Consider the following 25,648-nt stretch of genomic DNA (forward strand, 5'->3'; position numbering starts at 1 on the left):
AGATTCATTGATAATAATAATAAAAATGGTCATAATAAGAAGTAATTGATAACGATAAGAACGATTATTATAAATACTTTGGGTGCTAACATCAACTAAGTTTCCAATACTTAGGGACCTTGTGTGTGCATGGAAGGACATTTACCCCTACACAAAATGTCACAACCAGGGCACATGCGTGGGGTCCACTGTTGCCTGTGTTGTGTTGGGGTCACAGAAATGACACTCATTGTCCTTCATTCTTTGTTTTGCCAACAAAATACACAGCCTTGTCTAGACACCCCGCCAGCCCCAGGAGCCAAAGTATCCTGGGTGCAATAAAAAAGTGAAGGCTCTTATAACTCCCCCATAACTATTCTAGCCGCTCATCCAAGGCTCATCTCAACTACCCCGTTTTGCCCTAATTTGTCTGCCCACTGCTTCTGAATTACTATGCTGTTTGCTTTGCTCAAGCAAGAGGGGAAAGATAAATCCCACACGTGCTGTCTGAAAGGGAAGTAGGACGGATGTCTTAAGGCAGCCCCGCAGGCAGGCCTGTCCCCTCCCCAAGTTCCAGCCTGCTGGCCTTCTGACAGATGGGGAGGGCTGACCCCGCCCCTCACAGTGCTTATTTAATGAGGCAATGGGTAATCACAGCTCCACAGTCAATCTGCCCTATTAAAGCCGAAGGTAGTTAAGCGCATGATAGAATGAGGGTCTTGTGTTGAAGACTGCTGCCTGTGTACACAGGGCTTTTATTAACCATTAACATGCTTTGTGTGGGAAGGGGGCGGGGGAGAGGCTCAGGATTCACAACCGTGAAAGAGATACACCATTTACAACCATCGCTGATTTAATGGCTTGTAGCTGGCTGAGGAGGCGGGCCGAGGGAGTGTGAACATCACCAAACATCAATGTAGGGAATTAGCCATGAGCTTGTTAAAAGGTCACACGCCCAAAGCTGTCCCTATCAGGGCAAGGCTGGGACATGGCGCTGGGATTTGTAATAATCCAGGGCTGACAGACAGTGGGGGCAGGCCATTTCCAAGCCTCTGGAATCTGTTTGGCTGTTGGTCGGCGTCATTGTTGTTTTGCAGTGCTTGGCAATGACACTCTCGTGTGTGCTACACCAGCACTGCACCCCCTAGCTACAGCCCCCCACATTTCACTCCCATTTAGGAAGATTTGTTTATATGCATGTATGTATTGGTATATGGATGCGTACTTATATGTTTATGTATGGGTATATTTGTGTGTATTTATATATATGTGTGTATGTGAATGTATATAATCATGTGTGTCCATATGTATGTTAATGTCTGTGTATATGTGTATCTGTACATATATGACATCTGTGTTTACAGGTATGTGTGCTTAAGTATGAATATACTTTGGTGTGCATGCACATGTATATATGTGCATAAATGTTCAGTGTGTGTATTGAGCTATTAATGATGTCTTTCCAAACCGATCTCCAAGAAAACATGGAAAAGCCTTCTCTCCCCAGCTTCTCAGCCTCCTTCAACTCCTGAACATCTTTCTCTGCCTCATGAAACAACTGCTTTTAATTAATTAATTAATTTTAGGGCACACCAATGACTTCCACAATAGAGAACATTATCAACCCCTGCTGGGACTTCCTGCTCACCACCAGAGCTGGTGGCAGGCCCCTGACTTCAGTGTCTCCTCCAGTAAGCAGCACTTCCTGGTGCCATGTTCTATGCTTAGGTGACAGCGGACAGCAGGAGGTGGTGCCTCCTCTGTAAAGTCTGGGATACATCAGTTTAAATAAAGATGAGCGAGTATTTCCACCACACCCTGCTGGTGAGTTCTCACCGTCAACTTGACACAACCTCAAGTCAAGAGTGCTCCAGAAGGGGCTGTCTAGACCAGGTCAGCCTCGGGCATGTCTGCTGGGGGGGGGGGGGTTGCTTAGGGAAGACCAGGACTGAGAGTGAGTGGCACTGTTGCCCGGCTTTGGGCCCTGGACTGTCTAAGAACAGGAAAAGCTAGCTGAATGATTAGCATGTGTGCATCCATTTCTCTCCGCTTTTGACGTGGGTGCGAGGTGAGCAGCTGCTTCAAGCTCCTGCCCTTGTGACTTCCCACAATGATGGGCTGTCACCTGGAATTATGAGTTACACCCTTTCTCTCCTGAGTTGCTTTTTGTTGGCTATTTTATCACAGCAACATAGAACACACACATGCATGTGTGCACACACACATGTGCACGCAAACACACATGTGCACACACACTCACATGCTGTAAGAACACTGGACTGAAGCACCTGCCACTTTAACAATAGCTGGATCCCAAGGACATTTTGCCAAACCCTGAACCATCATTCAAGTTGGTATAAAGATCACCAGCTGCCTGAAAGAGCAGGAAATATTCTAGAAATACGTCTTGAGGTTTCTGAGTAGATCATGGAGATGAGACTCCATGAAAAGGCTTGCTTCAGATGGTTTGGATGGCGACTCTTCACGTTACACATATTTCCTCAGAATGAGTAAAGTCTCACCCAGTTTTGTCATGAACAAATGGGGTTGGAAGAATTTCATTGTCTTTTTCCATGCCTCCCCCAACCCAGTAAGTCAAGACATTGCCTAGGGTGCTCTGTTTTTATTTTAATGCATTTGACAAATTTCTCGTGTGTGTGTGTGTGTGTGTGTGTGTGTGTGTGTGTGTGTGTGTGTGTGAAGGGAGGATACATTCACATGAATGTGCACCTGTACAAGTTTGTGCACTCACATGTGAAGGGCAGAATAGAACATCAGAAGTCTCTGCCTTGAAGAAGAGTCTCTCACTGAACCAGAATCTTGCTGTTTTATTTCAGCTTCTCTGCCTCCCAATGTTGGGGTTCTAGGCACACGTGGCCACACCCAGCTTTTCACAGGGATGCTGGGATTCAAACTCACATCCTCATGCTTACCCATAGGTCCTCTTACCCAGTGAGTCATCACAGCATTCAAGCCCCATCAGAACATGTCTACAAGGAGGGGAGTATGACCGTGCGGTTAGGTGAACTAAACTCTGGTTCGATAAACTCTGCAGAAAATCTTCATTAGTCAAGCAATCAATTTGGGCTGAGGTCTCTGGGGTTGCACCTTTAAAAGCTATTTTAGTTTTAATGATAACATTTTGCCTCTTTAAGTGAAATACTTGATGTTGGCCATAATCTCCTCAGAGGATAGTTTAGTGATACATAAAATAGTTCCGACCAGAGAGTCCATTTGAAGGAATTTTGCTTCTGAGAACATAGACAGATAGATGCAAGACTGTGCAAGGAACTCAGATACTGTGTAACAGGAAAAACAGACATGCTGTGTAATAGGAAAACACATATATATAACAGGAAAACACACATGCTGTGTAAAGGGACAAACCACATATAGTTTTGGTTTGGTTTGGTTTTGAGACAGGATCTGATGTAGCCAATTGTCTTAGTTAGGGTTTTCATTGCTGTGAAGAGACACAATGACCATGGCAACTCTTTAAAAACAAAACAAAACAAAACAAAACAAAAAAAACCCATTTAATTGGGGTGGTTCAGTCCATTATCATCATGACGGGAGCGTGGCAGCATGCAGGCAGACATGGTGCTGGAGAAGCAGCTGATAGTCTACATCTTATAGGCAATCAGTTGACTTCAAGGAAGTCACACTGAGGGAAGCTTGAACAAAAGAGACCTCAAAGCCCACCTCCACAGTGACACACTTCCTCCAATAAGGCCACATCACCTAATAGTGCCACTCCTTTTGGGGGCCATTTTCTTTCAAACCATCACATCTGCATTGGTCTGAAACTCACTCCATAATCAAAGATGAACTGATTCTCCTCTGTTAACTGCCTACATGCTGGGATTAGGGGCCTGTTTACCTGATACTAGGGACTGAACCCAGGGCTTGGTGCTTATAGGCAATTGAACTGTGTCATCAGCCCACGCAACGTTAGTTGATAGAGAAGATGTTACATCCAGAAGACACAACATCTGTGGCCATCAAGGGTTTTTAAATCACAAAGAACCCTCATTCTAGAAAAGTCCATGGAAATAAAGGCAGGATGTACCACAGACACATAGCATGGACCCAGCTTGGTAGCATATGAACCTGGGCATGTATAGAAAAGATGGAAAGGAAAAAAAACTACCTTCATCATTTTCTCTGTATGGCAGGATAAAGGATGATCTTTGTTTTCACACTGTGGTATGTGTCCCTTTGTAAGTGAATACACACTAATTGGAAAACTAGGAGATCCCATTATATGTAGAACATACATACTTTTACAAATGGTTTTTGGAGAGCTATAAAAAGGAAAGTTATTTGCACTCAAGTGGGCACTGTTGGGTTGTTACCCAAGACTCTGCTAGAAATGCAGTTACGTAAGTGACTTGGGTGGTTACCAAGGCCACTTCCAACATGGCAGCCAATCCAGCCCTTCCTAAGAACCCTTCGGAATCCATGTCCCCATTTGTGGTAGGTAACACTGATTGTTGGCTTTGCACAGTCTAGAATCACCTAGAAGACAAGGGTTTGGGAATGTCTGTATAGATGTGTCTAGACCAGACAGACTGAGGTGGGCGACATCACTCCATGTGCTGGGGTCTGAGCTGAAGATGAAGGAGAAGGTGACCACCAGTGCTTGTCTTCCTCTCTTTTCTGACTGGAGAGGGAGGGCAATGTGGCCACCTGCCTCAACTGCCACCGTGACTTCCCTGCCCTGATGGGCTGACTCTAAGGTCAAACTCTGAGCCAAAGTCAACGTCTCCATGGATAACCCATTGGAGTCTCAGATCACCACCTGCCTCTCCCCAGCTATCGCCCTTACAGCTCATCCTTAGAATGAATGCCTCAGTTTCCCCAGTTGTCACCCATCTTCCACTGTGGGTACTCTCAGATTTAAGCAGCTTACAAACAACAAACAAACCAAACAAGCCAACAAAAACCCCCCCTCATGATTGCCCTCCCAGAATCCGACAGATCTCAGAGGAATTTAAAAAAGGCCTCCTTCAATCAACCTACCCAAACCATTCGTATTCTGTAGGAGAAGAAAAAAGCCTGAATAACCCCTTTCAGGCTTTTTCATTAACTCACTAACAGATGCCTTCTGTAGAACTAAATCTAATAACCTGGCCTTCCCTCCAGGGTTGGGAGGAGAATAAATCAAAGTAATTATGTCTGGAAAGTCGCTAATGCACAAATTTACTTTCTTCCACAATAAATTTCCCCAAGACACAAGCATGAGCACACACAAATGCATGTAGCATGCCTGTCCTTTCACGGTTTTTAAAAAACAGACACACACACACACACACACACACACACACACACAGCCTCGTGTGGGTTTGCACACACAAGTGTAGTGCCTTCAGGGGGCCTGAAGAAGACATTGGATCCCCTGCAGCTGGTGTTAAAGGAGTTGTGATTTGCACAATATGGATGCTGCAAACTGAACTCGGGTCCTTTGGAATAGCAACAAGCACCCTTAATGACTGAGCTACCTCTCCAGCCTGCTTTTTGGAAAGAGACCAGTCCAGTGTCATAAAACACAGAATCCAAGAAGAGAGTGTTCGCCCATCTTTCCACATTTCCTCAATGATGTTCTGAGCTTTAGTGAACACTTTTTATTGTCAACTTCAATCACAGTGTGGTTGGGACGTGTAGAAGGGAGTAAGGGAATTCATAGTCATCCTACTTTGCCACAAAATCATGCCCTTTGAGGAGCCTTGGGATGAGCCAGCAGAGTGCTTACCTCACATGTGTGAAATCCTGGGTCCATCCCCAGCACCACATACACTCCACACCAGCTGCAGTAAGTACTGCACACCTGTAACCCCAGCATTCAAAAAGTAAAGGTCATCCTGGCCAGCCTGAGCTGCATGAAATCCTGTCAATTAATTTGATTAAATGCCATTTAAAATGTGTATGATGTTCTAACACCCTAGCTAAACTGGAAGAGCTCAGAAAGTGGTAGTACACAGAGGCTGGGTAAGAAAGTGGGGTGAACTTGGCTGGATTCATAGCAAGGTTCAGCTGTGCATATGTTCCTGGGGCTGGAGAAACGGCTCAGCAGTGAAGAGCATTTGCTACCCTCCAAGAGAGCAGGGGTTCAGTTCCCGGCACCTAGGTCAGGCAACCCACACCTGCTGGTAACTCCAGCTAAAGAGTGACTGAGACCCTTTGCTAGCCTCCAAAGGCATCCACATACATGTTGGCATACACACCTGTACACGCAAATAAACATTTAAAAGCCAAATAATCATGATCTGTGTCCCTGACATGCCCAAAGCCCTGCCTTTCTATGCTTGAGAGTCTGCAAGAAGAAGATGTTCATCTTGGCTAACTCTAGCCCCTGATGTTACAGTGGGGTGTACCATGAACAGAAAGACTCCTCCCCCAAATCTGCTTCCTCTCCCACTTCCCCTGGGCATGTCCAGACAGCACATGACAAGCCTCAAATGCTGTGAGGTTCCCCATGAACCCTTCAGCCAGTCCAGATGTGATGGACTGTTTCAAGGCAAGAACAACACAGACTCTGAGTCCTCCTTTCTTTTTCTCCCAAAAGCTTTCATCAGCCCAGTCTCCCCCGCCACCCTCCTTTGCTTTAATAGGATGTGATATCTGCAAATGTCAATTCCATAATAGAGAAGTATGTACGTGATTCTGACCGAGCTCACCACGGCTGCCGACGATCACCTCTCTGGAAAAGCAGAACGGCTGGTTCATGGTGAGTGAAGCAAGCCTGGCTTTGTGTAGCCTTTTGTTTGTGAGCCTTGTCCCTTGCTTTAGCTACTCATGACATTAAGCAAAGCCACCAAACCCTCCCTGCAGCTGTGCCCACACAGCAAGGCGTGCCTGGGGACTAGGCCAGGCTGCACGTGCATATAAAATAGGTGAGCTTAGCATTTCCTACATATGCTCCTCATTCTTGTGTGCATTTGGGAGCTGGCAGCAGCAGCCACTCCAGGGACAATGTGACAGATCGGTGGTGAATAACCAGCCACCATGCCTGGGGATTGACAGGTCTCAGGTCTGTTTCACACTGTGGCCCAAACAGCTTTTCCTCTTACCCAGAATGCAGTGTGGGCTAGCACACACTAAAGGACTTTAAAACTCATGGCATAGTAGTCTCTGTGTGTGTTCATGTGTGTATGTGTGGGTGTACGTGGAAACTATAGGACAATTCGGGTGTCTTCCCTCAGGCGCCATGTACCTTAGCTGTTCTGTTGTTGGTTTGAAGATTTTATATTTTAATTACACATATGTGTGTCTGTGCATTTGAGTGTAATGTGCCTATGGAGGCCAGAAGAGGGCGTAGAATCCCCTGGGGCAGAAGTTACACAAGAATACCTTGTGAGCTGCCCAGCATAGGTCCTGGGAATGGAATTTGGGTCCTCTAAAGGCCAGCATTTGTTCTAACCACTGGGCAACCCCCGGCCCCTGGCCTCACTTGGTTTAATTTTAGCTTTTCTGAGACAAGGTTCTCACTGACTTGAACTTACCAGATAGGTTGGCTAGCCAGAGAGCCCCAGGGATCTTCCTACAACTTCTCCCCAGTGCTGCGATTACAAGCACACACCACCAGACTCAGCTTTTCCAGAGTAGGCTTTCAGGCTAGAATTCAGGTCCTGCTGTCTGTGTGGCAGACAACTTACCAGCTCAGCTGTCTCTGCAGCCCTTGTCTCTTATTAAAGAAAAATAAGTCCTACATCTCAGAACCCAGGATTAATACTCTGGCAATAAAAAGTGTCACTGCTTAAAACAACAAAAGCTGAAGCAGTTCGGACCTCCTGATAGACTGTTAAATAGTGCCATGCCAAACTCTGACGTCACCAGAAAGAACAGCTTGGGAATCGAAGAAAGAGACTTGGAAAGTGTTCTTGGCTTTGAGGTGGGAGAAAGGCCGGTTTGCAGGGCGCATGTAGAGAAAGACCTAATTTTCATTCTCACACCGGCTACACCTGTGTGCAAACAGCACCTATCTGTCTGTTCTATTTGACCTGCAAAGGGAAAGTGCTGGAAGCAGGCTGCACCGAATGCTCCTGGTGGTTGCCGTTCACAGAGGAGGGTGGAAGGATGGGTGAGGGGAACCACGGGTGAGGGGACACTTTAAAATCTGTATTCACTTAAAGGCGGTTATTTTTCCCATATGCACAACAGTAATTGCAAATCTGAATGGAAATGTATTCTTTTTTTTTTTTTTTTTTTTTTTTTTTTAAGAAACAATACAGAGCCTCCCGCACTCACAATCATGTTAGGTTTCTTGGAGAGCAAGCCAGCTGAGCTCACAACATTAATTATAACCAGGGCACTTCACCCCAAGGCTTAATAACTCACCCACGGCTTCCCAGTTCTCTTATAATCACCATTTCCTCCTGAGGCTCATGAGGCCCCAGCTGTGAGGCTCCTCACTGCTTAGGTCAAGCCTTGGGAACTTATTTTTCTGATTCTGAAATGCAGCCAGCTGGTCCCTCCTTAAGCATCCCATGGCTAACTCTCTGTCTAGGAATGCAGTATGTCCATACAGGCTTTCTCTAGCCAACCTCAGTATCAGGTTAAGTATCATCTCTAGGAAGTGACCCCTTGAGCCCCAGCTTCACAGACACCCTTCCCACAACCCACCTGGGAGCACAGTTTCCCAGTTCTCCTTACCCCTGCACTGGCCATCTTCTCCTTTTGGGTCCATGGGAATGGAGCTGGCTGGTCTCATTCCCTCCAGGTGTCTTAAAAAATGCTTGGCACAGACAGTCAAGTCAGAGCTGAGCACACAAGAGTCTACCGTTAGAAAAAGAACCTCTTGGGGTTAGGCTCAGTCGGTAGCGTGTCTGTCCAGCACGTACGAGTGTGGTGTGGTCTGAATGAGAATGGCTACCACAGACTTCTGTGTTTAAATGGGTGGTCCCAGTTGGCGGAAATATTTTGGAAGGATTAGTAGGTGTGGCCTTGTTGGAGGAGGTGTGTTTCTTGGGGTGGGCTGTGAGGTTTCAAAAGCCAAGTGCCCATGCTGGGCAGTGATGGCGCACACCTTTAATCCCAGCACTCGGGAGGCAGAGCCAGGAGGATCTTGGTGAGTTCGAGGCCAGCCTGGGCTACAGAGTGAGTTCCAGGAAAGGCTCCAAAGCTACACAGAGAAACCTTGTCTCAAAAAACAAAACAAAACAAAACAAGCCAAGTGTCATGCCCATTGCACTCTCTGCTTCCTGCTTATAGATAGAGAAGTGAGCTCCCAGCTGCGGCTCCAGCCACCTGCTGCTTTGCCATCATACTTTCTAACCCTCTAGAACCACAATCCAAGTTAAACCCTCTCTTTTATATTGCCTTAGGCATGTGTTTTATCACAACAATGAACAATTAAGTAACACATTGAATTTATGGGTTCGATCCCCACCACTGCATGAAGTGGATATTGTGGTACACATTTGTAACCCCAGCTCTTGAAAGGAGGAGGGTCAGGAGTTTAAGGTCAACCACAACTACATAATGAAATTAGGGCTAGCCTGGGCTACATGAGCCTGTCTCAAAAAGTAAAAATAAAAGGAGCAAATGTGTTTCTTGGCTGAAGATGCAAATGAATAAATGTTTGGAGATGCTTTCATCCAAGCCAAAAAGCCCTCTATAATAAAAACCCACAGGGAGAGAGAAACACATCACCTCCCCTGACCAAGAGAGCCACAAAAAGGGAGAGGCTTTTAATCTTCATTTAAAGCTTGAGGCAACTTTCTCCCCAAACTTGGTTTTATTTGTTTGAGGCAGGATCTCTAATAGCCCAGGCTGCCCTCCAGCTCACTGCATAGCCAAGGATAACTCAAACTTCTGATCTTCCTGCCTCTATCTCTTGAGTGCTGGGATTGCAGACAAATGCTATCATGCCTTATTTCATATATTCTTGGGGGTGACATTTAAGTGCTAACAGGGGCCAAGACTGCATACCATTTTCTCTAAAACACACACACACACACACACACACACACAAAACACTTGGCACCACATTCCCCCTCCCCCCCCCAGGGTTTCTCTGTGTAGCTTTGCACCTTTCCTGGAACTCACTCTGTAGACCAGGCTGGCCTCAAACTCACAGAGATCGGCGTGCTGGGATTAAAGGCATGCGCCACTGCCGCCCGGCTTGGCACCACATTCTTAAGCCTCATGCCTGTCCTGGCAAGGTTTTCCTTTGACTCTGAAAGGCTTTCGACAGCAGAGGCAATCCCCTTCTCCCTTCAGCAAGACAGAACCCACTCTTCAAGTCAAGGGAGCGGACTATCGATCCTAACAGGCTCCTCCTGCCTCACAGCCCAACAGTCGAGGGCACCTGGGAAGTTATTCTAGAGCCGCTTCTGTTGTTGACAGAAAACACATTCAAGGCGGCTGTGATGTGAAGAGCACCAGAACACTGGGATTCACTTCCCAGTACCTTCTGATTTAGGGCCAGATCAAACACCCCACCAGGAGCTGGGAAGCTGCAAAGCTGCAAGGATGGAAGTTTGCTGGCCACTCGGCTCCTGCACCAGAAGCAAACCGCTGATCTCTCACCTCTCTGGAGAATCGGTTACTTTTCTTTACAAAACAGTTCTTATATTGACTCATTTATTTGGGGTGGGCGGCACACACGACAGCGCTTGCGGGGCAGCCAGAGGACAACTTTCAGGAGTCAGTTCCCTCCTCCCACCACATGGGTCCCAGGGATTGGCGGCAAGCACCTTACCTGCTGAGCCATCTCGCTTGTCTGGCGTCAGCTGCTTTGCTTTTCTTTCTTTCTTTTTTTTTAGTTTTTGGAGCTGTTCCCAAGCTTCACACATGGGCTAGCTGATGCCAGGCATCAAAAGGGCATTGGAGCCATCCTGTTGACTGGGAGTTCTTAAGCCAAGTCATTTGCTCAGCAAATTGAAAAAGAGAGCAGCGTTGTTTCCCTGGGTGTGAACTGGTGTGCCTCATTTATTTCACTTGGAACCCACACGGAGCATCTCTGAACCTCTAAAAACACCCATTTCAGAACACTCAGTTTCACTTTCCGACACACCGCCGAGCATCCTGTATCTGCGCATACATTTGGAACTGGAGAACAGTGTCTTCGGGCTGTGTGGCTGACTCAGTCGTGGAAGGGAAGACAGTAGAAGTGAGCAGTGGCCCCATCTGCTGCCACCTCTCACTCTGAAGGAGCTGCCGGATGGCCCGGGGAGACAGCTGGGCCTGGGGAGCCTGTGTGGGGCTCCACCTGTGCAGCTATCCTATGGAAAATGTCAGAGGCTTCCCAAAGAGCACCAGGCTGTACCTTCTGTGGCAAGCATCCCAGTGGCCCTGGCAGCTGACAGCCTCGGGAAGCTGTCCTTCCTGTGGCCTTACAAGGTGCACAGGACTGAGAACAGCTAGGACAGGCGTGAAATTCCCCGTGGAGTTGAGCCTTGCCAAGTCTCACATGGTATACCCATCCCTCCCCAACAGCCTCCCTTGATATCCTTCTCTCATTTACAGATCGCTTGCACTTTGATGTTGCTTGTTTGGTTTTGATGCTGGGGATGTTACCCAGGGCCTAAGGCATACTAAGTAACTGCTCTGAGGCTGAGCTCCACCCCCAGTCTCTCGCCTCTTTGCCTGTCATGGGAACTTAAGGGAACGACTGTGGCAAAACTTGCAGAGGGTGTATTTGACTTGCATGTTCAGCTCACAGCCCGTTCTTGAGGGATGCCGAGGCCAGAACTCAAGGCAGCAACCATGGGGGGACCCTGATGGCTAGCTCATTTTTTGGCTTGCTTACTTGCTCATGCTTACCTAGCCTTTTTATACAGGACCCCCGGCCTGGTGAGTGGTGCCACCAGCAGTGATCTGGGCCCTCCAACATCAATCAACAATCAAGACTATCCCCCGCAGACATGCCCACAGGCCAACCTGACCTAGGCAAGTCCTCAGTTGAAGCTGCTTCTCTCTGATGACTCTAGATGTTAAGTTGATCATTAAGGCTTTTCTTTTCTGGGTCACACTGGGTGGGTGACTTGTTTCTTAGGGGTCCATGAGATGGCCCAGTGGTTAAAAGGACTTGTTTGCAAGCCTGAAGGTCTGAGTTTAATCCCCAGAACTCACATGTGATAGACGGTTTTATGTCAACTTAACACAAACCATAATCATTTTGGGAGAGGGAATCTCAATTGAGAATATGTCCACACCAAACTGGCCTGTGGGGCATTTTCGTGATTGATTGATAACTGATGTGGGAGAGCCCAGTTCACGATGGGTGGTCCCACCTCTGGGCTGGTAGTTCTAGGAGCCATAAGAAAACAGGATGGGCCCGGCTAGGCTCTGCAGACACCAGGACTGCAAGATGGTACTGCTCGTGCCACTGAAGGAAAAGCTCATGGAAGTTAAACTTGGAGAGCTTCCAAGCTGGATGTAGGATTTCACCCCAATGGTATCATGGAAGCCTTTCAGAGAGGTATCATCAGGTATGGAACAAGTACATCAGCATGTGGAAAGGCAGCATCAAAAGTATGCACACAATGCTGGCAGTCTATGTGGTTTTAAGCAACTACATTTCTTAGAAGAAACTCAAACTTTAGCATGATGTAAATACTGTGAAGAGGAGTCAGTCTGGAGGGCAAAGCATGCCTGAGCATAAACACCTGCCCAGCTCCTATTCACAAAGAATTCAAGTGTGGTTGAATCTTCGTATCTTGATGGAAAACTAAAAGGTGACTGGCTCATGTTAGAAAATGAAGGGAGGGAGGGAGGGAGGGAGGGAGGGCCTCTACAACAGCTCCTGCTTCTAGTTCCTACCTTGAGTTCCTACCCTGACTTCAAACTGTAAGGTGAAATAAACCCTTTCTTCCTCATGTGGCTTTTGGTCATGGTGTTTTATCGCATCATAAAAACCTTAACTAAGACATCACATAAAGGCAGAAGAAAAGAACCAACCCCCGCGAGTTGTCCTCTGACATCCACATCTACGCCATGGCACATGCATGCCCCCTCCATCATGCACACAATAAAAAATAAAAATAAATTTAAAAATTGTCACTCAAGAACTGCTCAGTTGAATTAGTAACTGAAAAAAAATCACAAAATTCTCATACTATTTCAGGCAAGTTTGTGATATTGTGATGCGCCACATTCATAGCTTTCTTGGACTGTACACCCCATGTGGGTTGGACATGCCTAGAAGGACATAAAAAGGCATCTTCCTCCGTCACTTGTCCCCAGCCCCTCTCCTGGAGGCGTGGTCATCCCGCTACCCATCCTCTTTGTGTCCTTAAATATGTCTGAACAAGAGTGTACAAATGTAAAAATCCACTGCTAAAACAAGCTAGAAGAGACGACAGACTCTTTCACACCGTGCTCTCCCTGCTTACTGACACTGGAGTTTACCATGCAAGTGTACAAAGAAGTGAGTGGTTCTTCTGAGTGGCTTCATAGACATCCTCTGGCTCCCAGCCAAACTCACCATCCTCTCTCTCATCCACAGTCTCATCTCTTGGCCAGACTGGCTGGCTAGGGAGCTCCCAACATCCACCTGCCTCTGCCTACCAGCACCTCTATGGTTGCAGATGCATGAGACCAACTGCCTGTGGCTTTTGACATGGGGGCGGAGTTCTGAGGCCGTCCTGACACAATGACACTTTCCTGACTGAGCCACCCTCCCAGCCCTCAAACTCCCTCCATTTACCACTTTCTGACTTCTTGGCCCTCTTCCTCATTCACTGATGACACTAAGACCTGTTATGATGTCTTCATCTCATCTCCCAATTCTGCCCTACCCCTTTTCACCTTTAGTCCCAGAGAGAGCATCCCACCAGCACCGGGTCAGAGGCAAATCCCTGGCTATTGATCCCCACCCCAACAGTCAGCCTAAATCTGTACCAATAGATGAAATACCTAGAGAATCTGGTTCTTAACATTTCATACCATCAACCGTTGACCCGGTCAAGACTTCTAACCTATCTTGACTGTTCATTAAGCTTGCTGTTGCCTTTCACCCTTCCTAGACCAATTTAGATATTGTGACAACTTGTTCTGTCTACTTGAAACAACCTGGAGTCACCTGGAAGGGAGTCTTAATGAGGAGTTGCTCAGATTATGTTGCTGTATGGGCATGTCTGTGAGGGACTGTCTTGATTGTGCAACAATGTGGGAAGTCCCAGAACACTGTAAAGGACAATTACCTAAGGAGAGGCTCTCCACTGTGGAGAAGCAGAGAAGATAGAGGGAGCTGGGGCAGTAACTACGTGTGCTTACTGTTCTTGGCAGAGGATCCAGGTTCTGTCCCCAGCACTCACATGGCAGCTCACAATTGTCTGTAACTCCAGTTTCAGAGGACCCGATGCCCTCTTAATGGTCTCTATAGGTTCCTGCATACACATGAGTATGCATACATTCAGATATGCATACACATACACATAAAAATAAATAAGTAATCTATTTAGAAAGAGTAGAAAAGGTGAGTGGAACACTGGAGTGCACGCATTCATTTCTCTGTGCTCTTGGCTGTGGGTGTGATGTGACCAGCTAGGTCAAGCTCCTGCCTCTATGACGTCTCTGACACAAGAGACTACAACCTGGAATTGTCAGCCGAATGAACTCTTTCTCCCATGTCACTGTTTATAAGGTATTTTATCACAGCAGCATAAAATGAGGACAGAAACTCAAGTACCTGAAGACTCTCCTTTACAAACAGACTTGACTCCCTGACTCTTCCTCTTCTTCTAACACATGCTGCAAACCTCAATCTAGGTGAAACTCATGGCCTACTGGGAGGGTTAATCTTGATTACTGAGGATCTGGAGTTAAATAAGAAACACCCCTGGGCAGGTCTGTGAGGGCATTTCTAGTGGGGATTAACAGAGTGGGCAAGCCCCTGCCAGAGTAAGCGGCACCTACCAGCTGCAGCGCTTGGGGTCAGAGGTCCAGCCTGGCTGGCTTGGCTCCTGCTGTTGAGTGCATCTACCCATGTCTGCTGCCACCACTGCCACCCTCTGCAGCTGACATCAGACTCTAGCTTCTTTAGTTCTCAAGTGTGGACTGAAGAGCAGCAACTAAGCAATTTCTGGGACTTTAGCACAAGATGGCCAACTGAGGTGCGTTGGTGAAATACATTGAAGATAAGACCCAAGGCCACCAAAATGCATCTGTGTCGAATTACAGAAAAAAACAAAAACAAGCAAACAAACAAACAAACAACAAAAAAAACTAACAACAACAACAAACTCAGCACACCCCCTTGAATGGCTCTGACCAAGAGTGAGCCAAAGTATGAATTCTTCATTTCTCTCTTGTGTCTTCTGTCTGTATTTTGTGGCTTCTGGCTTGTCTGCATTCTGTCTCTCATGTGTATGTCTGATCTGTCCCTGACAAAGGCCTTTGCTCTGTATTTACTGAACAGCACAGAAAGAATCACACGGAGAAGAAATGAGGTACTTCATGGAAATCTTTAACAGAACTTTGTAGTTGTTGTTGTTGAAATATTCATGTCTACATGTGAGTGTTTTGCTTGTATGTGTGTATATATGCACCATGTATGTGCCTGGTGCCCTTGGAGATCGGAAGAGGGCATCAAATCCCCTGGAACTGGAGTTACAGACTGTTGGGATCTGCCATGTGGGTGCTGGGAATCCAACCCAGAGCAGGGGTGCTCTTAGCACTCCAGCCCTTTAACAGGCTTTTACCAAGGATTAAGTCACTGACTCTAGCTGACTTCCACTGACCCCAAAGCACCCAGTAAATAAAGCAGTACTTCAAAATGAGCTACCAGTTAGAGCCGAGTTAGTTTCAACATTTACAGCAGATGTTTGTTGTGTAAGATTGCTTCCAATCTGTTATTCTTAGCAAATGAAGACCATAACACAGACACACAAAGACATACACATGCACACACACATGCATGAGCACACATGGTGCTTTGAGTCAAGGTCATGGAAGAGTACATAATTTAAGATTAAAGCTACGAATTATCTTAGGTAGTAAAAGCTGATTACATGGGAAATCCAAGGCAAGTGAGGTTGGCTAGTATGCCGTTCTCTTTATGGCAGGTTAAACAAACAGGCTGAGTACATAGCAGGCCATCAGGCCAAGACTTAAAGTGACCTCAAAGTGTATTATTAACTGGCTATGAGGTCCAGCAAAAGTTCCTGTCTCTTTAGATGTAAGGAATGTTTTCCTAAAAATGGAATCACTACCCTGGGCATCCAGCTTCACAGACCAGGCAGCTGCTGTGTTCAGCCCCTCCAGCCTGCAGATGGACACTGGTGGACTACCCAGCTCATACCATGTAAGCTAATGTAGTGAATACTCTGTCCTAATGTCCATTCTGCCAGTCCTGTCCTCTAGAGAACTCTGCCTAGCATCTCCTCCTTCTACAAGTCTACCATTTACATAAATAGAGACTGATAGGGGCTGTGTACATGGCTCAGCAGTAAGTGCACACTGTTTCTGCAGTGTTGGGATTCCAGCAACCACACTGAACTGCTCACAACTGCCTGGGTGTAAGGGCTCCAACACTCTCCTCACTTTGGTAGGCTTTGCACTTACTCATGTGCATTTCCTCAACACAGAAAACACATCTACAATTTAGGTTGTTTAAAATAAACCTATTTTTAAATTAACCACTACAATTTGGAGGTTTTTTTTTTTTTAAATAACTAATCAGCAGGATTTTAGGATGGTGCAACCATTTTGAAAAGTTTAAAAGAATCTATTGATTCCACTTGGTGTAGCTCCAGAACTGGAAACTGGTTCTGAGAGACACAGGCAGACAGTTAAACAGCAGAGTGGGTCCTGATCATAAAAATGTGGAAGCAATGGAAATGTCCACTGATGGGTGGGTGTGGGGCAGATACACCACATGGAATATTACTCGGCCTGTAAAAAGAAGGAAACTGTGATACTCTGCAAGATGGATGAGCCTGGAGAGCATATGCTGAGTAAGGCCAGTGACAGAACCTCCATGTTGTAGAACTCTGTCCTCTAGGGGTCACATGTCCCTTGAATGCTCTTCCAGAGGACCTGGGTTTGATTCCCAGCACACACACAGCAGATCACAACAACCTTGAACTCCAGTTCCAGAAGGTCTGATGCTTTCTTGTGGAGGCCCACAGGGGTTTCCTAGTGAGATCTGAGCTTGCTTTACCCAGCAGGGCTGCATTAGCGGATTGCTTGACCATGTCCTTGGTTACCAGGTTATTGGAAGGGTTTGCACTTGGCTGTGCTAGGGGGAGGTCTTTTGCTCCACCCCTTGACATTCCTATAAAAGGCCCTTTAGAAGAGACAGATGGGGTTGGTTGATATTGATCCAGGCCCTCCCGAGGCTGTCCTGTGTTTCTATCTGTTTCTCTCTCCGCTGTCCTTCTATCTAATATCTCTTATGCCTCACTCCTCAAGAGACCCCTCAAGAGTCTCTCAGCTGGACTCCCACATCTTCTGACCTCCAAGAGTACCAGGCACATACATGGTACACACACACACACACACACACACACACACAGCACACACGGGTGTGACATGTCACCCTCTCAAACTCTCAGTAGCTTTGACACTGTGCAGGAAGGAAGCCTGCACTATACAGGGCCATTAATTCTCTGTAATGGAGATGGGGATGGTTCATGGGGCCTTGCCCCTTGTGGGGTATATATATGTTAACTGGTGCTGGGGAGGGGCAGGAATTTTCTTTGGTAGTCTGTTAGTCACTTTCCCCATTGCAGGGACGCAATCCATGACAAGGCACTTGAGGAAGGAAGGCTTCTTTTGGTCCACAGTGGGGCAGTACTGCCCACCGTGGTGGGAAAGCCATAATGGAGGACAGGAAGGCAGTTGGTGATGTATGTCCACCCTACAGAAGCAGAGAGCAATAGACACTGGTTCTCAGCCTGCAGTCCAGATTATGGGATGGTGCTACCCATTCCAGGTGGGAATGTCCATCTCAGCTAACTAGATCCGTTCTCTCACAGACAGGTTCAGAGGCCATCTCTCTGGTGATCTGACAGCTTTTCACATTGACAGTACTCATCACGGTGGTTTAGTCACCTGTAAGTTGGCCATGCCCCTGTCAGAAACTGCAACGGCTCTCACCAGCTCACACAACACCACATCTGTGAGTTATATAACATGGTTAGAGTCATGGAAACAGAAGGTAAACTGGTGTTACTGAGACCTAGGGAAAAAGAAATGGTAATATTTCACAGATATCGACTGTCTCTCTTGTGAGGAGACTTAGTTCTTACCCTTTTGGCTAAGACCAATGCAGTTTTGCAGGAAGACAAGACTGGTTCACAACAGCATGAATATGCTTAAGACTATCAAACTATGCACACTTAAAAGTGGCCCATTTGAAGGCCGGGGAGAGGGCTCACTGGGTAAAATGAGAGTCGCAGGAGCCTGAGAGGACAAAAGTTCAATCTGTAGAATGCTTTCTTTAAAAACAGACGAGGTGTGGAGGTCCGCTTGCAATCCCAGAGCTGGGAGGTAGAGACAGGCAGATTCCCGGGGCTCGGTGCTCAGCTAGTTGAGTCTACTTGGTGAGCTCCAGGCCAGTGAGGTTCCCTGTCTAAAAATAACAAGGTGGATGGCTCCCAAAGAATGACATCCAAAGCTATCTGCTGGCTTTCACACACAGGTAAGCACATCCATGTACACTTGTATGAACATATGTACAAAAAATAAATTTTAAGCTACGTGAGTTTTGTAAAAGCTTTTTTAAATTTTTTTTTTATTTTATTCAGTGAAAGGAAACTACAGAGGTCGCACCCTGTGGGGAGGCAGAAGCATCACACACTCCATTTCCACGTGGCCAAGTGTGGGAGGGTACCCACCTACTACACTGGCCATTTCAAACCCGAGACTCACTCTGAGGCTGATTTTAAATCAGAAAAGTAAGAGAACTGGCCTTTCATAAAAGCCAGTTGGCTATGTCTCAGCTCCCTCTGACATTACTCTCTAGAAACTAACTGAAAGCCAATGGTTTTTCTAACTGTATTCCTCAATGCTTGTTTATGCTCATTAATATGCAAATATATTCCCAGCCGGCTGTGAGCTCATGAATTTTTAACCAGAGATTAAAATGTTAACTAAAGCTGGTGATATGGGGGATTATAAGTATCTTTTAATCCTCAGATTAGAAATCTCCACATGAACTCATGATCATGATCCAATGAACAGTCACCCAAAGATCACAAAGCAGCCCCTTCACTGTTGCATTGTGGGTAACAAACACAGTTTTTAATGCATCTATTTGGGGATCTTTAAAAACAGTGAAACCAGAGCTGGTAAGACAGCTCAGCTGGGAAACTGCTTACCATACAAGTCTAAGGACCTGATTTCCATCCCCAGAACCCTCCTTTAAAAAGTCAAATGTGCTAGTCCACATCTATAATCCCAGCACCAGTGAGGTGGTGCTAGGTAAATCCCCGAGGCTCACTGGCCAGCCATTTTAGCATAATAGGTGAGCTATGAGAGGGTTTGGAGGGAGGAAATGTGGGGGAGGTACTAACGTAACTATATTATAATCTCAAAAAATAAATGAAAGTTTTTAAATTTTAGAAAATGGAGACCCTGTCTCAAAAAACAAGGTGGATGGTGTTATTTGTCTGCAGCACTATTTACTGGGCGAAAGAACACTAGGTACAATGGAACCCATTATAAGAGTTTTATTAGGAGGGGAAAGTATAAGAACATGAATAGGCCTACAAATTATAACAGATGACACCTGAGGATGACCTCTACCCTTTACATGTATATGCAAGCACACGCGTGCGCACACACACATACACACCTGTATGTATGTATGCATTTGCACATGCATGAACACACATACACACAAATAAAATAAAACTGAAAACAATAAAATCAAAGAGACTTCTTATCCAGCCTGGCCTGGGGAAACTGCAGGGCACCTGGTGAATGTTCACAGAGATTCTGAGCCCACAGAAAAGCCACAAGAATTTCTAGCTTTGTGACTAAGTATTTACAAAAAGCATTTTAACAGAAAGGAAGGAAGATTAAAAAAAAAAAAATTAGAAACCAGAACTCAACTTCTTTTGGAGACATAGATCAAACTTGGAATTATCAACTCTAAAATAGAGGGAAATAGAGCACAACACTTTCTCTTTATACTTCCAGACAAAATTAAATTCAAGGCCCACATAAAAATCTGAATTTCCAAAGGATGCATTTTAAGGAACACAAAAGCAAGAAATAATTTAATAGTTTAGCCAACTATGAATAAAATATCCTTATATTAGCACACAATATTTGTGTGCATGTGTGTGCACATATGTAAGGGGATACACATGTATGCAAATGTGTGGAAGTCATAGGACAACCTTGGGTTTTATTCTTCAGCCACCATCTCCATTTTATTTGAGGCAGGGTCTCTCACTGGCCTGGAACTGACCAAGTATGGTAGGCAGATTGGTCAGTGAGCCCCAAATTCACATTACAAATGCACCATCACACTGAGATTGTATGTGTGTATGTATACATGTGTGTGTGGTATGTATGCATGTGTGTGTGGTGGTGGTGTGTGTGTGTATGTGTGTCTGTGGTGTGTGTGTGTGTGTGTGTGTGTGTATGAGATGGTGGTAGTGGTGGTGGTATGTGTGTATGTCTGTGTGGTGTGTGTATGTGTGTGTAGTTCTGGGGATTGAACTCAGGTCTCCATGCTCACATGGTGAACACATTACTCTCGGCCTTCCCTATAACACATCATATGTTTTTCAATTAAGAAACTATAGACAATCTTCTTCTCGCTCTCTGGGGTGTATTTTACCCTTACACATCATCTCCATATCAAGTTAAAGTAAGGCAGTAAAGGCAAACTGGGTAGCACACCTGGAGAACCCAGGGCTGCATGTTACTGTAAATGGTGCCTAGCTCTGACACGGACAGAGAAGCTCTCTTGACTTCTTCATGGGAGTTTTGTTGAAATCCTCAGACTCCTACAAATAAATTGGGTGAGTACATTAGTGTCTCTCATGTTGCAGAATCGTCATTTGAAATTTAGTAAAATTAAAATTTCTACTATCTTTTTCTTAAAATTTTTTCCAAAAGATTAACTTATTTTCAAAATTAACTTTATCCAAATGGTATCATATTTGATATCACAAATCTGGTACTTCACATTTGTTAAAGGAGATATGCACATCAAACTAAATATTTCACATGTGTAGAAGTTTGGGTTTGGGGTTTTTTGGTATTGTTCTTTCCTTTTTATCAATATTTTTTAAGAGCTGTGTTTTATTATTTTATTTATTTGTTTTTTTTTTTTTTTGAGGCAGGGTTTCTCTGTGTAACAGCCTTGGCTGTCCTGGAACTCACTCTGTAGACCAGGCTAGGCTTGAACTCTCAGAGATCTGCTTGCCTTTGCCCCCCAAGTGCTGGAATTTAAGGCATGTGCCACCACCGTGCAGTGTATGTTATTATTTTTTAATAATGTGCATTTGTCTGTGTCTGTGTGGGGGTACATGCACATGAATGCAGGTCCCAATGGAGCCAGAAGAGTGTTTGGATTTTTGAGAAGCTGGAGTTACAGGGGTCGTGAGTTGCCTAAAGTTCAGGTCAGCTGCAAGAATAGCATGTGTTGTAACAACTGGGCCATCCCTCCAACTCCCTGGTCTGTCTTCTTGCTGTCACTAGTGAATCTGTGTGCTGTCATCTGTCAGGAGTTTCTGCATTTCAACATATTCAACCTCAAATCGATTACTGCCTGAATTCCCTGACACCGAAGAGATACCACTGCCTTTTCGTGTTTGCTTGTGATTTGATACTAACTCACTGATACCTTCTCTCTGGCACCATTAGAACCACACAGAGGAGCATTTGTTAATTGGTGTTCAACCATCCAAAACCTACAGAGGCCAGGAAGAACCCTGCATGTGCTGATATACGGGCACACAAACATATACAAACATATGTGTGCATAATTACATGTATGTATGTATGTACGTACGTACGTACGTACGTATGTATGTATGTATGTATGTATATGTGTGTAGGAACATATGTGTCCATCATGAAAATTGTGGGGGCCCACAGAGGTTCCCTAGTAAGCAAGGCCTTACTCAAGGTCAGAAAGTCTGAGCTTGCTTTGCCCAGCAGGGCTGCATAACAGGATGATTTGGCCAAAGGAGTGGATACCAGGTGCTTTGAAGGGTCTACACTTGGTACTTTATACCTCAACCTTGAAAGGGGGAGTTCCTTTGCTTCTCCCCTTGCTGACGTATAAAAAGCCCATCATGATTAAACTCTGAGCAACTGGGTATTGACTCAGAGCCCTACCAAAGGTATCTATCCCATGTTCCTGTCTTTCTCTTTGTCTAGGCCTATATTTCTATTTAATACTTCTTCATTCCTCACTCCTCCCCCACCAAGAACCCTTTGACAGGTCAGAGCTGGTCCCTGACAGAAAATCCTGTGGAGGAGGAGTGCTTCCTTTTCGACTTTACCAAATGAAGGGCTGCAGTCTAGTGCAGTCCCATAGCTAGCAAGTAGTGGTGCTCAAAGCGTGAAATTCTATGTGAGTTTGTGAAAGTTTTATGTGCATAGGTAAGTCTTACATCAGGTTATTTAAAAGATCAATGGCCATATCAGCTTGAATGTACCAGTCTTGTCTAATCTTGGTAGCTAAGCAGGGTCAGGTCTGGTTAGTACTTGGATGAGAGACGTGGGAATACCAGGTACTGTAGACTTAACAAAACAAAATAAACAAACAAACAAAAATTTGCTTTGTGAAACTGGGTGGTGGCACAAGCCTTTAATGCCAATACTCAGGAGGCAGAGGCAGGCAAAGGCAGGCAGATCTCTGTGAGCTCAAGGCTAGCCTGGTCTACAGAGTGAGTTCCAGGACAGCCAGGGCTACATAGAGAAACCCTGTCTTGAAAAAAACTTAGATCAATATTAATGGATTAGATATTGAATTATTAATTAAAGAAAAATATAACAGACAAAATAACAACAAATGTGACTTGCAAAAGCTGGAGATACAGCATGGTAGTAGAGGACTGGTCTAGCATTTGTGAGACCCTGAGATAAAATGAAGATACTAAGGAGAGAGAATGGGGAGAAAGGGAACAGGGGAGGAAGGGAGGAGGGAAGAAAAGAGGACAGAGGGGGAAGGGAAGGTGGTAAATGAGTAGATAGGAAGGTTGGTGGGTGGTTAGCTAAATGGACGGATGGATGGATGCATGGATAAATGGATGGGTGGATGGATGGATGGGAGAATGGATAGATGAGAGGATGGGAGGACAGATGGACAAGTAGGTGAATGACTGAACAGAGGGACAGACAAGAAAATATTCACTCCAGACTTCAGATCAGAGAACTGAACAAATTATAAAGGTTACATGTCCCTGTGAAGACCTGCTCATGACTGACAGTGCACTAGCTAACATCAAAGGCAACTTGCACCCTCTTCTCAACATGAGGACAAAGACTGAAGGCAAGCCTTTCATTTAAGGATCCTCCAATCTGGAAGAAGAATCCACTTACATATACTCCCTGTGAGCAGAGTGCACGGCGGCCGCGTTGCTGTAACGCCAGAGGACAATGGCCGAGGACAGCACATCCAGAATGGCATCAAACTAAAGAAGGAGACAGGACATTAGTGGTTCTCCAGAGTCAGCAAGACACAACCATGAACACACAGGGCAACTGCACAATGACCCAGAGAGTTGGAACGAGCATCTTGGAGTATACATATTTCTGCATGCTTCTTGCAGCCACTTTGAACTTTATGGTGGAACCCTGAGCATTACCTACTGCCCTGGTAGCAGGGCTGTGGCCCTTGTATAGTTGGCTCTATTCTCAGAGCCCTGGGGTCCTGGCACTCTGGAGATATGGGATAGGAGATACAATTTTCTGAAGTACATAAAACTGTTTTTCCTACAACAGGCAAGATGGCATTGGCATTTTCTTTTCTTTTCTTTTTTTTCAATTAGCAATTATCGCGCCTCAGATAAACCTCATTGGCTACGATACTGCCACTGCACAAAGCTTGGCATTTTCTTATACATAGTAAATAAAAAAAACTTGGGGGCAAATTCTCATGCTGACTCTCACTGAAACTATTTTATTTATAGGTTCAGGAAGTCTACCAACAGTTTGATATTGTATAGAAAGCTCCATGCTTTTGAGGGAATGTGTGTGTGTGTGTGTGTGTGTGAGAGAGAGAGAGGGGTGTTTTTGAGTATGTATATGTTGTGTGGCTATGTTGTATATTTACTTCTGGATAAGTGTCTATGCTGTGTGTGTTTCTATATCACTCTTTGTATGTGCTGTATATGTCTGGTTGTGTTCATATATTGCATATGTAGATAGATAGATATAGATATAGATATAGATATAGAATAGTATTTATTTCTGGGTTGTGTACATGTTGTTTGTGTTCTGGGTACCAGTGTGTGCATGTGTAATTTTCTGGACAGTCTGCATCCTTCCTAAGACTCTTAAAAGAATTTGCAACACCCTCAAAGCAATACTTTCCAAGCAATAAGTTCTTACAACAAAGGGCAGATGTGGTCTGGGTCCCAGTATGGGATGCCCTATGTTTGTGCCACAGGAGGGAAGGAGCTTGCTTAGTCATCACACACCTCAATTCTCGGGACTGTACCAGCACCGGCCTTCTCTTTAAGGGCCATGAAGAGATGTCACTCAATTTTGCAACATACCTGCCTGTGTTGACCTATTTCCACCAGGAGCCAGGCAGAAAACTCAGCTCCCCTTAGCAGGGCTACAGGTAGACTAACTTCTAGTGTGAGCAGCCCTGATCCATCTCAGCTCCCAATGTCTCTGTCTACACTAGCAATATGCACTACCCCAGTATGCCAGGACCACATGCAACCTGGAAGGGCACAAAGAGGTAAGCCTCCCAAAACATCCTCTCAATCCCTTCTCAGAATATGTGCACCCTGGATGTATATGTGGGAACTATCCCATATTGACGCTGTTTAATTCTATTATGCTGTCATTTTCATGGAAGTGGTTTTCCCTAAAGTTGTGCTGCCCATGCTCATCTCTTATCTGCTAAGCATAAGCACCCATCTCTTTAACAACTGGGTGAGATTCTCAGGATCGGGGAAAGTGTGCAGAAACTTCATGATGGTGAAGACATTTCAGGTTACTTACTGCAAACCCAAAGGCAGAGGCGCTGTACCTCATGACGGAGACAGCTAGAAAGAAAGAAAACACCGTTCAGATTTGACAGCCTCATGGGTGACGTGGTTCACTTGTGAGCTCATCAGCACACTGGATACAACCTTTTAGATGTCAGCAGGGGTGGTGGTGGGGAATTCCAAGAGAATAAAATTTTAAAAATCAATGTCTAAAAGTTTAAGAATTCAAAAAGAAGAAAAAGAAATGATTTTCAAATTCTCCCTGTATCATGCCCCCCTCCCACCGTGTTCTGAAGCATCCAAGGGCCAACTTCAGGGAAAACAAACAAACAGGTAAGCACCTGTCAATCACACAGCTTCTGTGCCTCTGAAAACCGACAGGCTGAAGCAGAGAGCTGGGAACTACATTTTCAGAGAAGCTGAAACCTCAATCCTCCTGCCTCAGCTTCCTCAGTTGCTAGGAAGACAGGCCCGCACTATCAGTCCTGGCTGGATTTCTACTCAGAATCCATCTGCTCTCACCCCTTGGTACAATGGGCATGCCCAGTTAAAAAGCCCCTCCCCATCGTGTGCCCCAGAAGGCCGCCTGC

The 25,648-nt window shown here is 45.5% G+C and overlaps 1 protein-coding gene and 1 non-coding gene across 2 annotated transcripts in view; both read right to left on the reverse strand.

The window, feature by feature from the left end:
* The window catches only part of Tmem163 (transmembrane protein 163), a 174,270-nt gene that overhangs the window by 43,056 nt on the left and 105,566 nt on the right, over positions 1 to 25,648 (reverse strand). Inside the window, exons 3-4 of the mRNA XM_036202745.1 lie at positions 25,072 to 25,115; positions 23,437 to 23,528 (exon numbers count right to left, since the gene is read on the reverse strand). Coding sequence (XP_036058638.1) covers positions 23,437 to 23,528; positions 25,072 to 25,115 — 136 coding nt within the window. The remainder of the gene's footprint in view (positions 1 to 23,436; positions 23,529 to 25,071; positions 25,116 to 25,648) is intronic.
* On the reverse strand, positions 23,798 to 23,942 carry LOC118593600. Its single transcript, XR_004946268.1, has one exon. It is a non-coding gene; the product is annotated as a U4 spliceosomal RNA (small nuclear RNA).

This window comes from Onychomys torridus, chromosome 11 (assembly GCF_903995425.1).
Source record: "Onychomys torridus chromosome 11, mOncTor1.1, whole genome shotgun sequence".
NCBI lineage: Eukaryota > Metazoa > Chordata > Mammalia > Rodentia > Cricetidae > Onychomys > Onychomys torridus.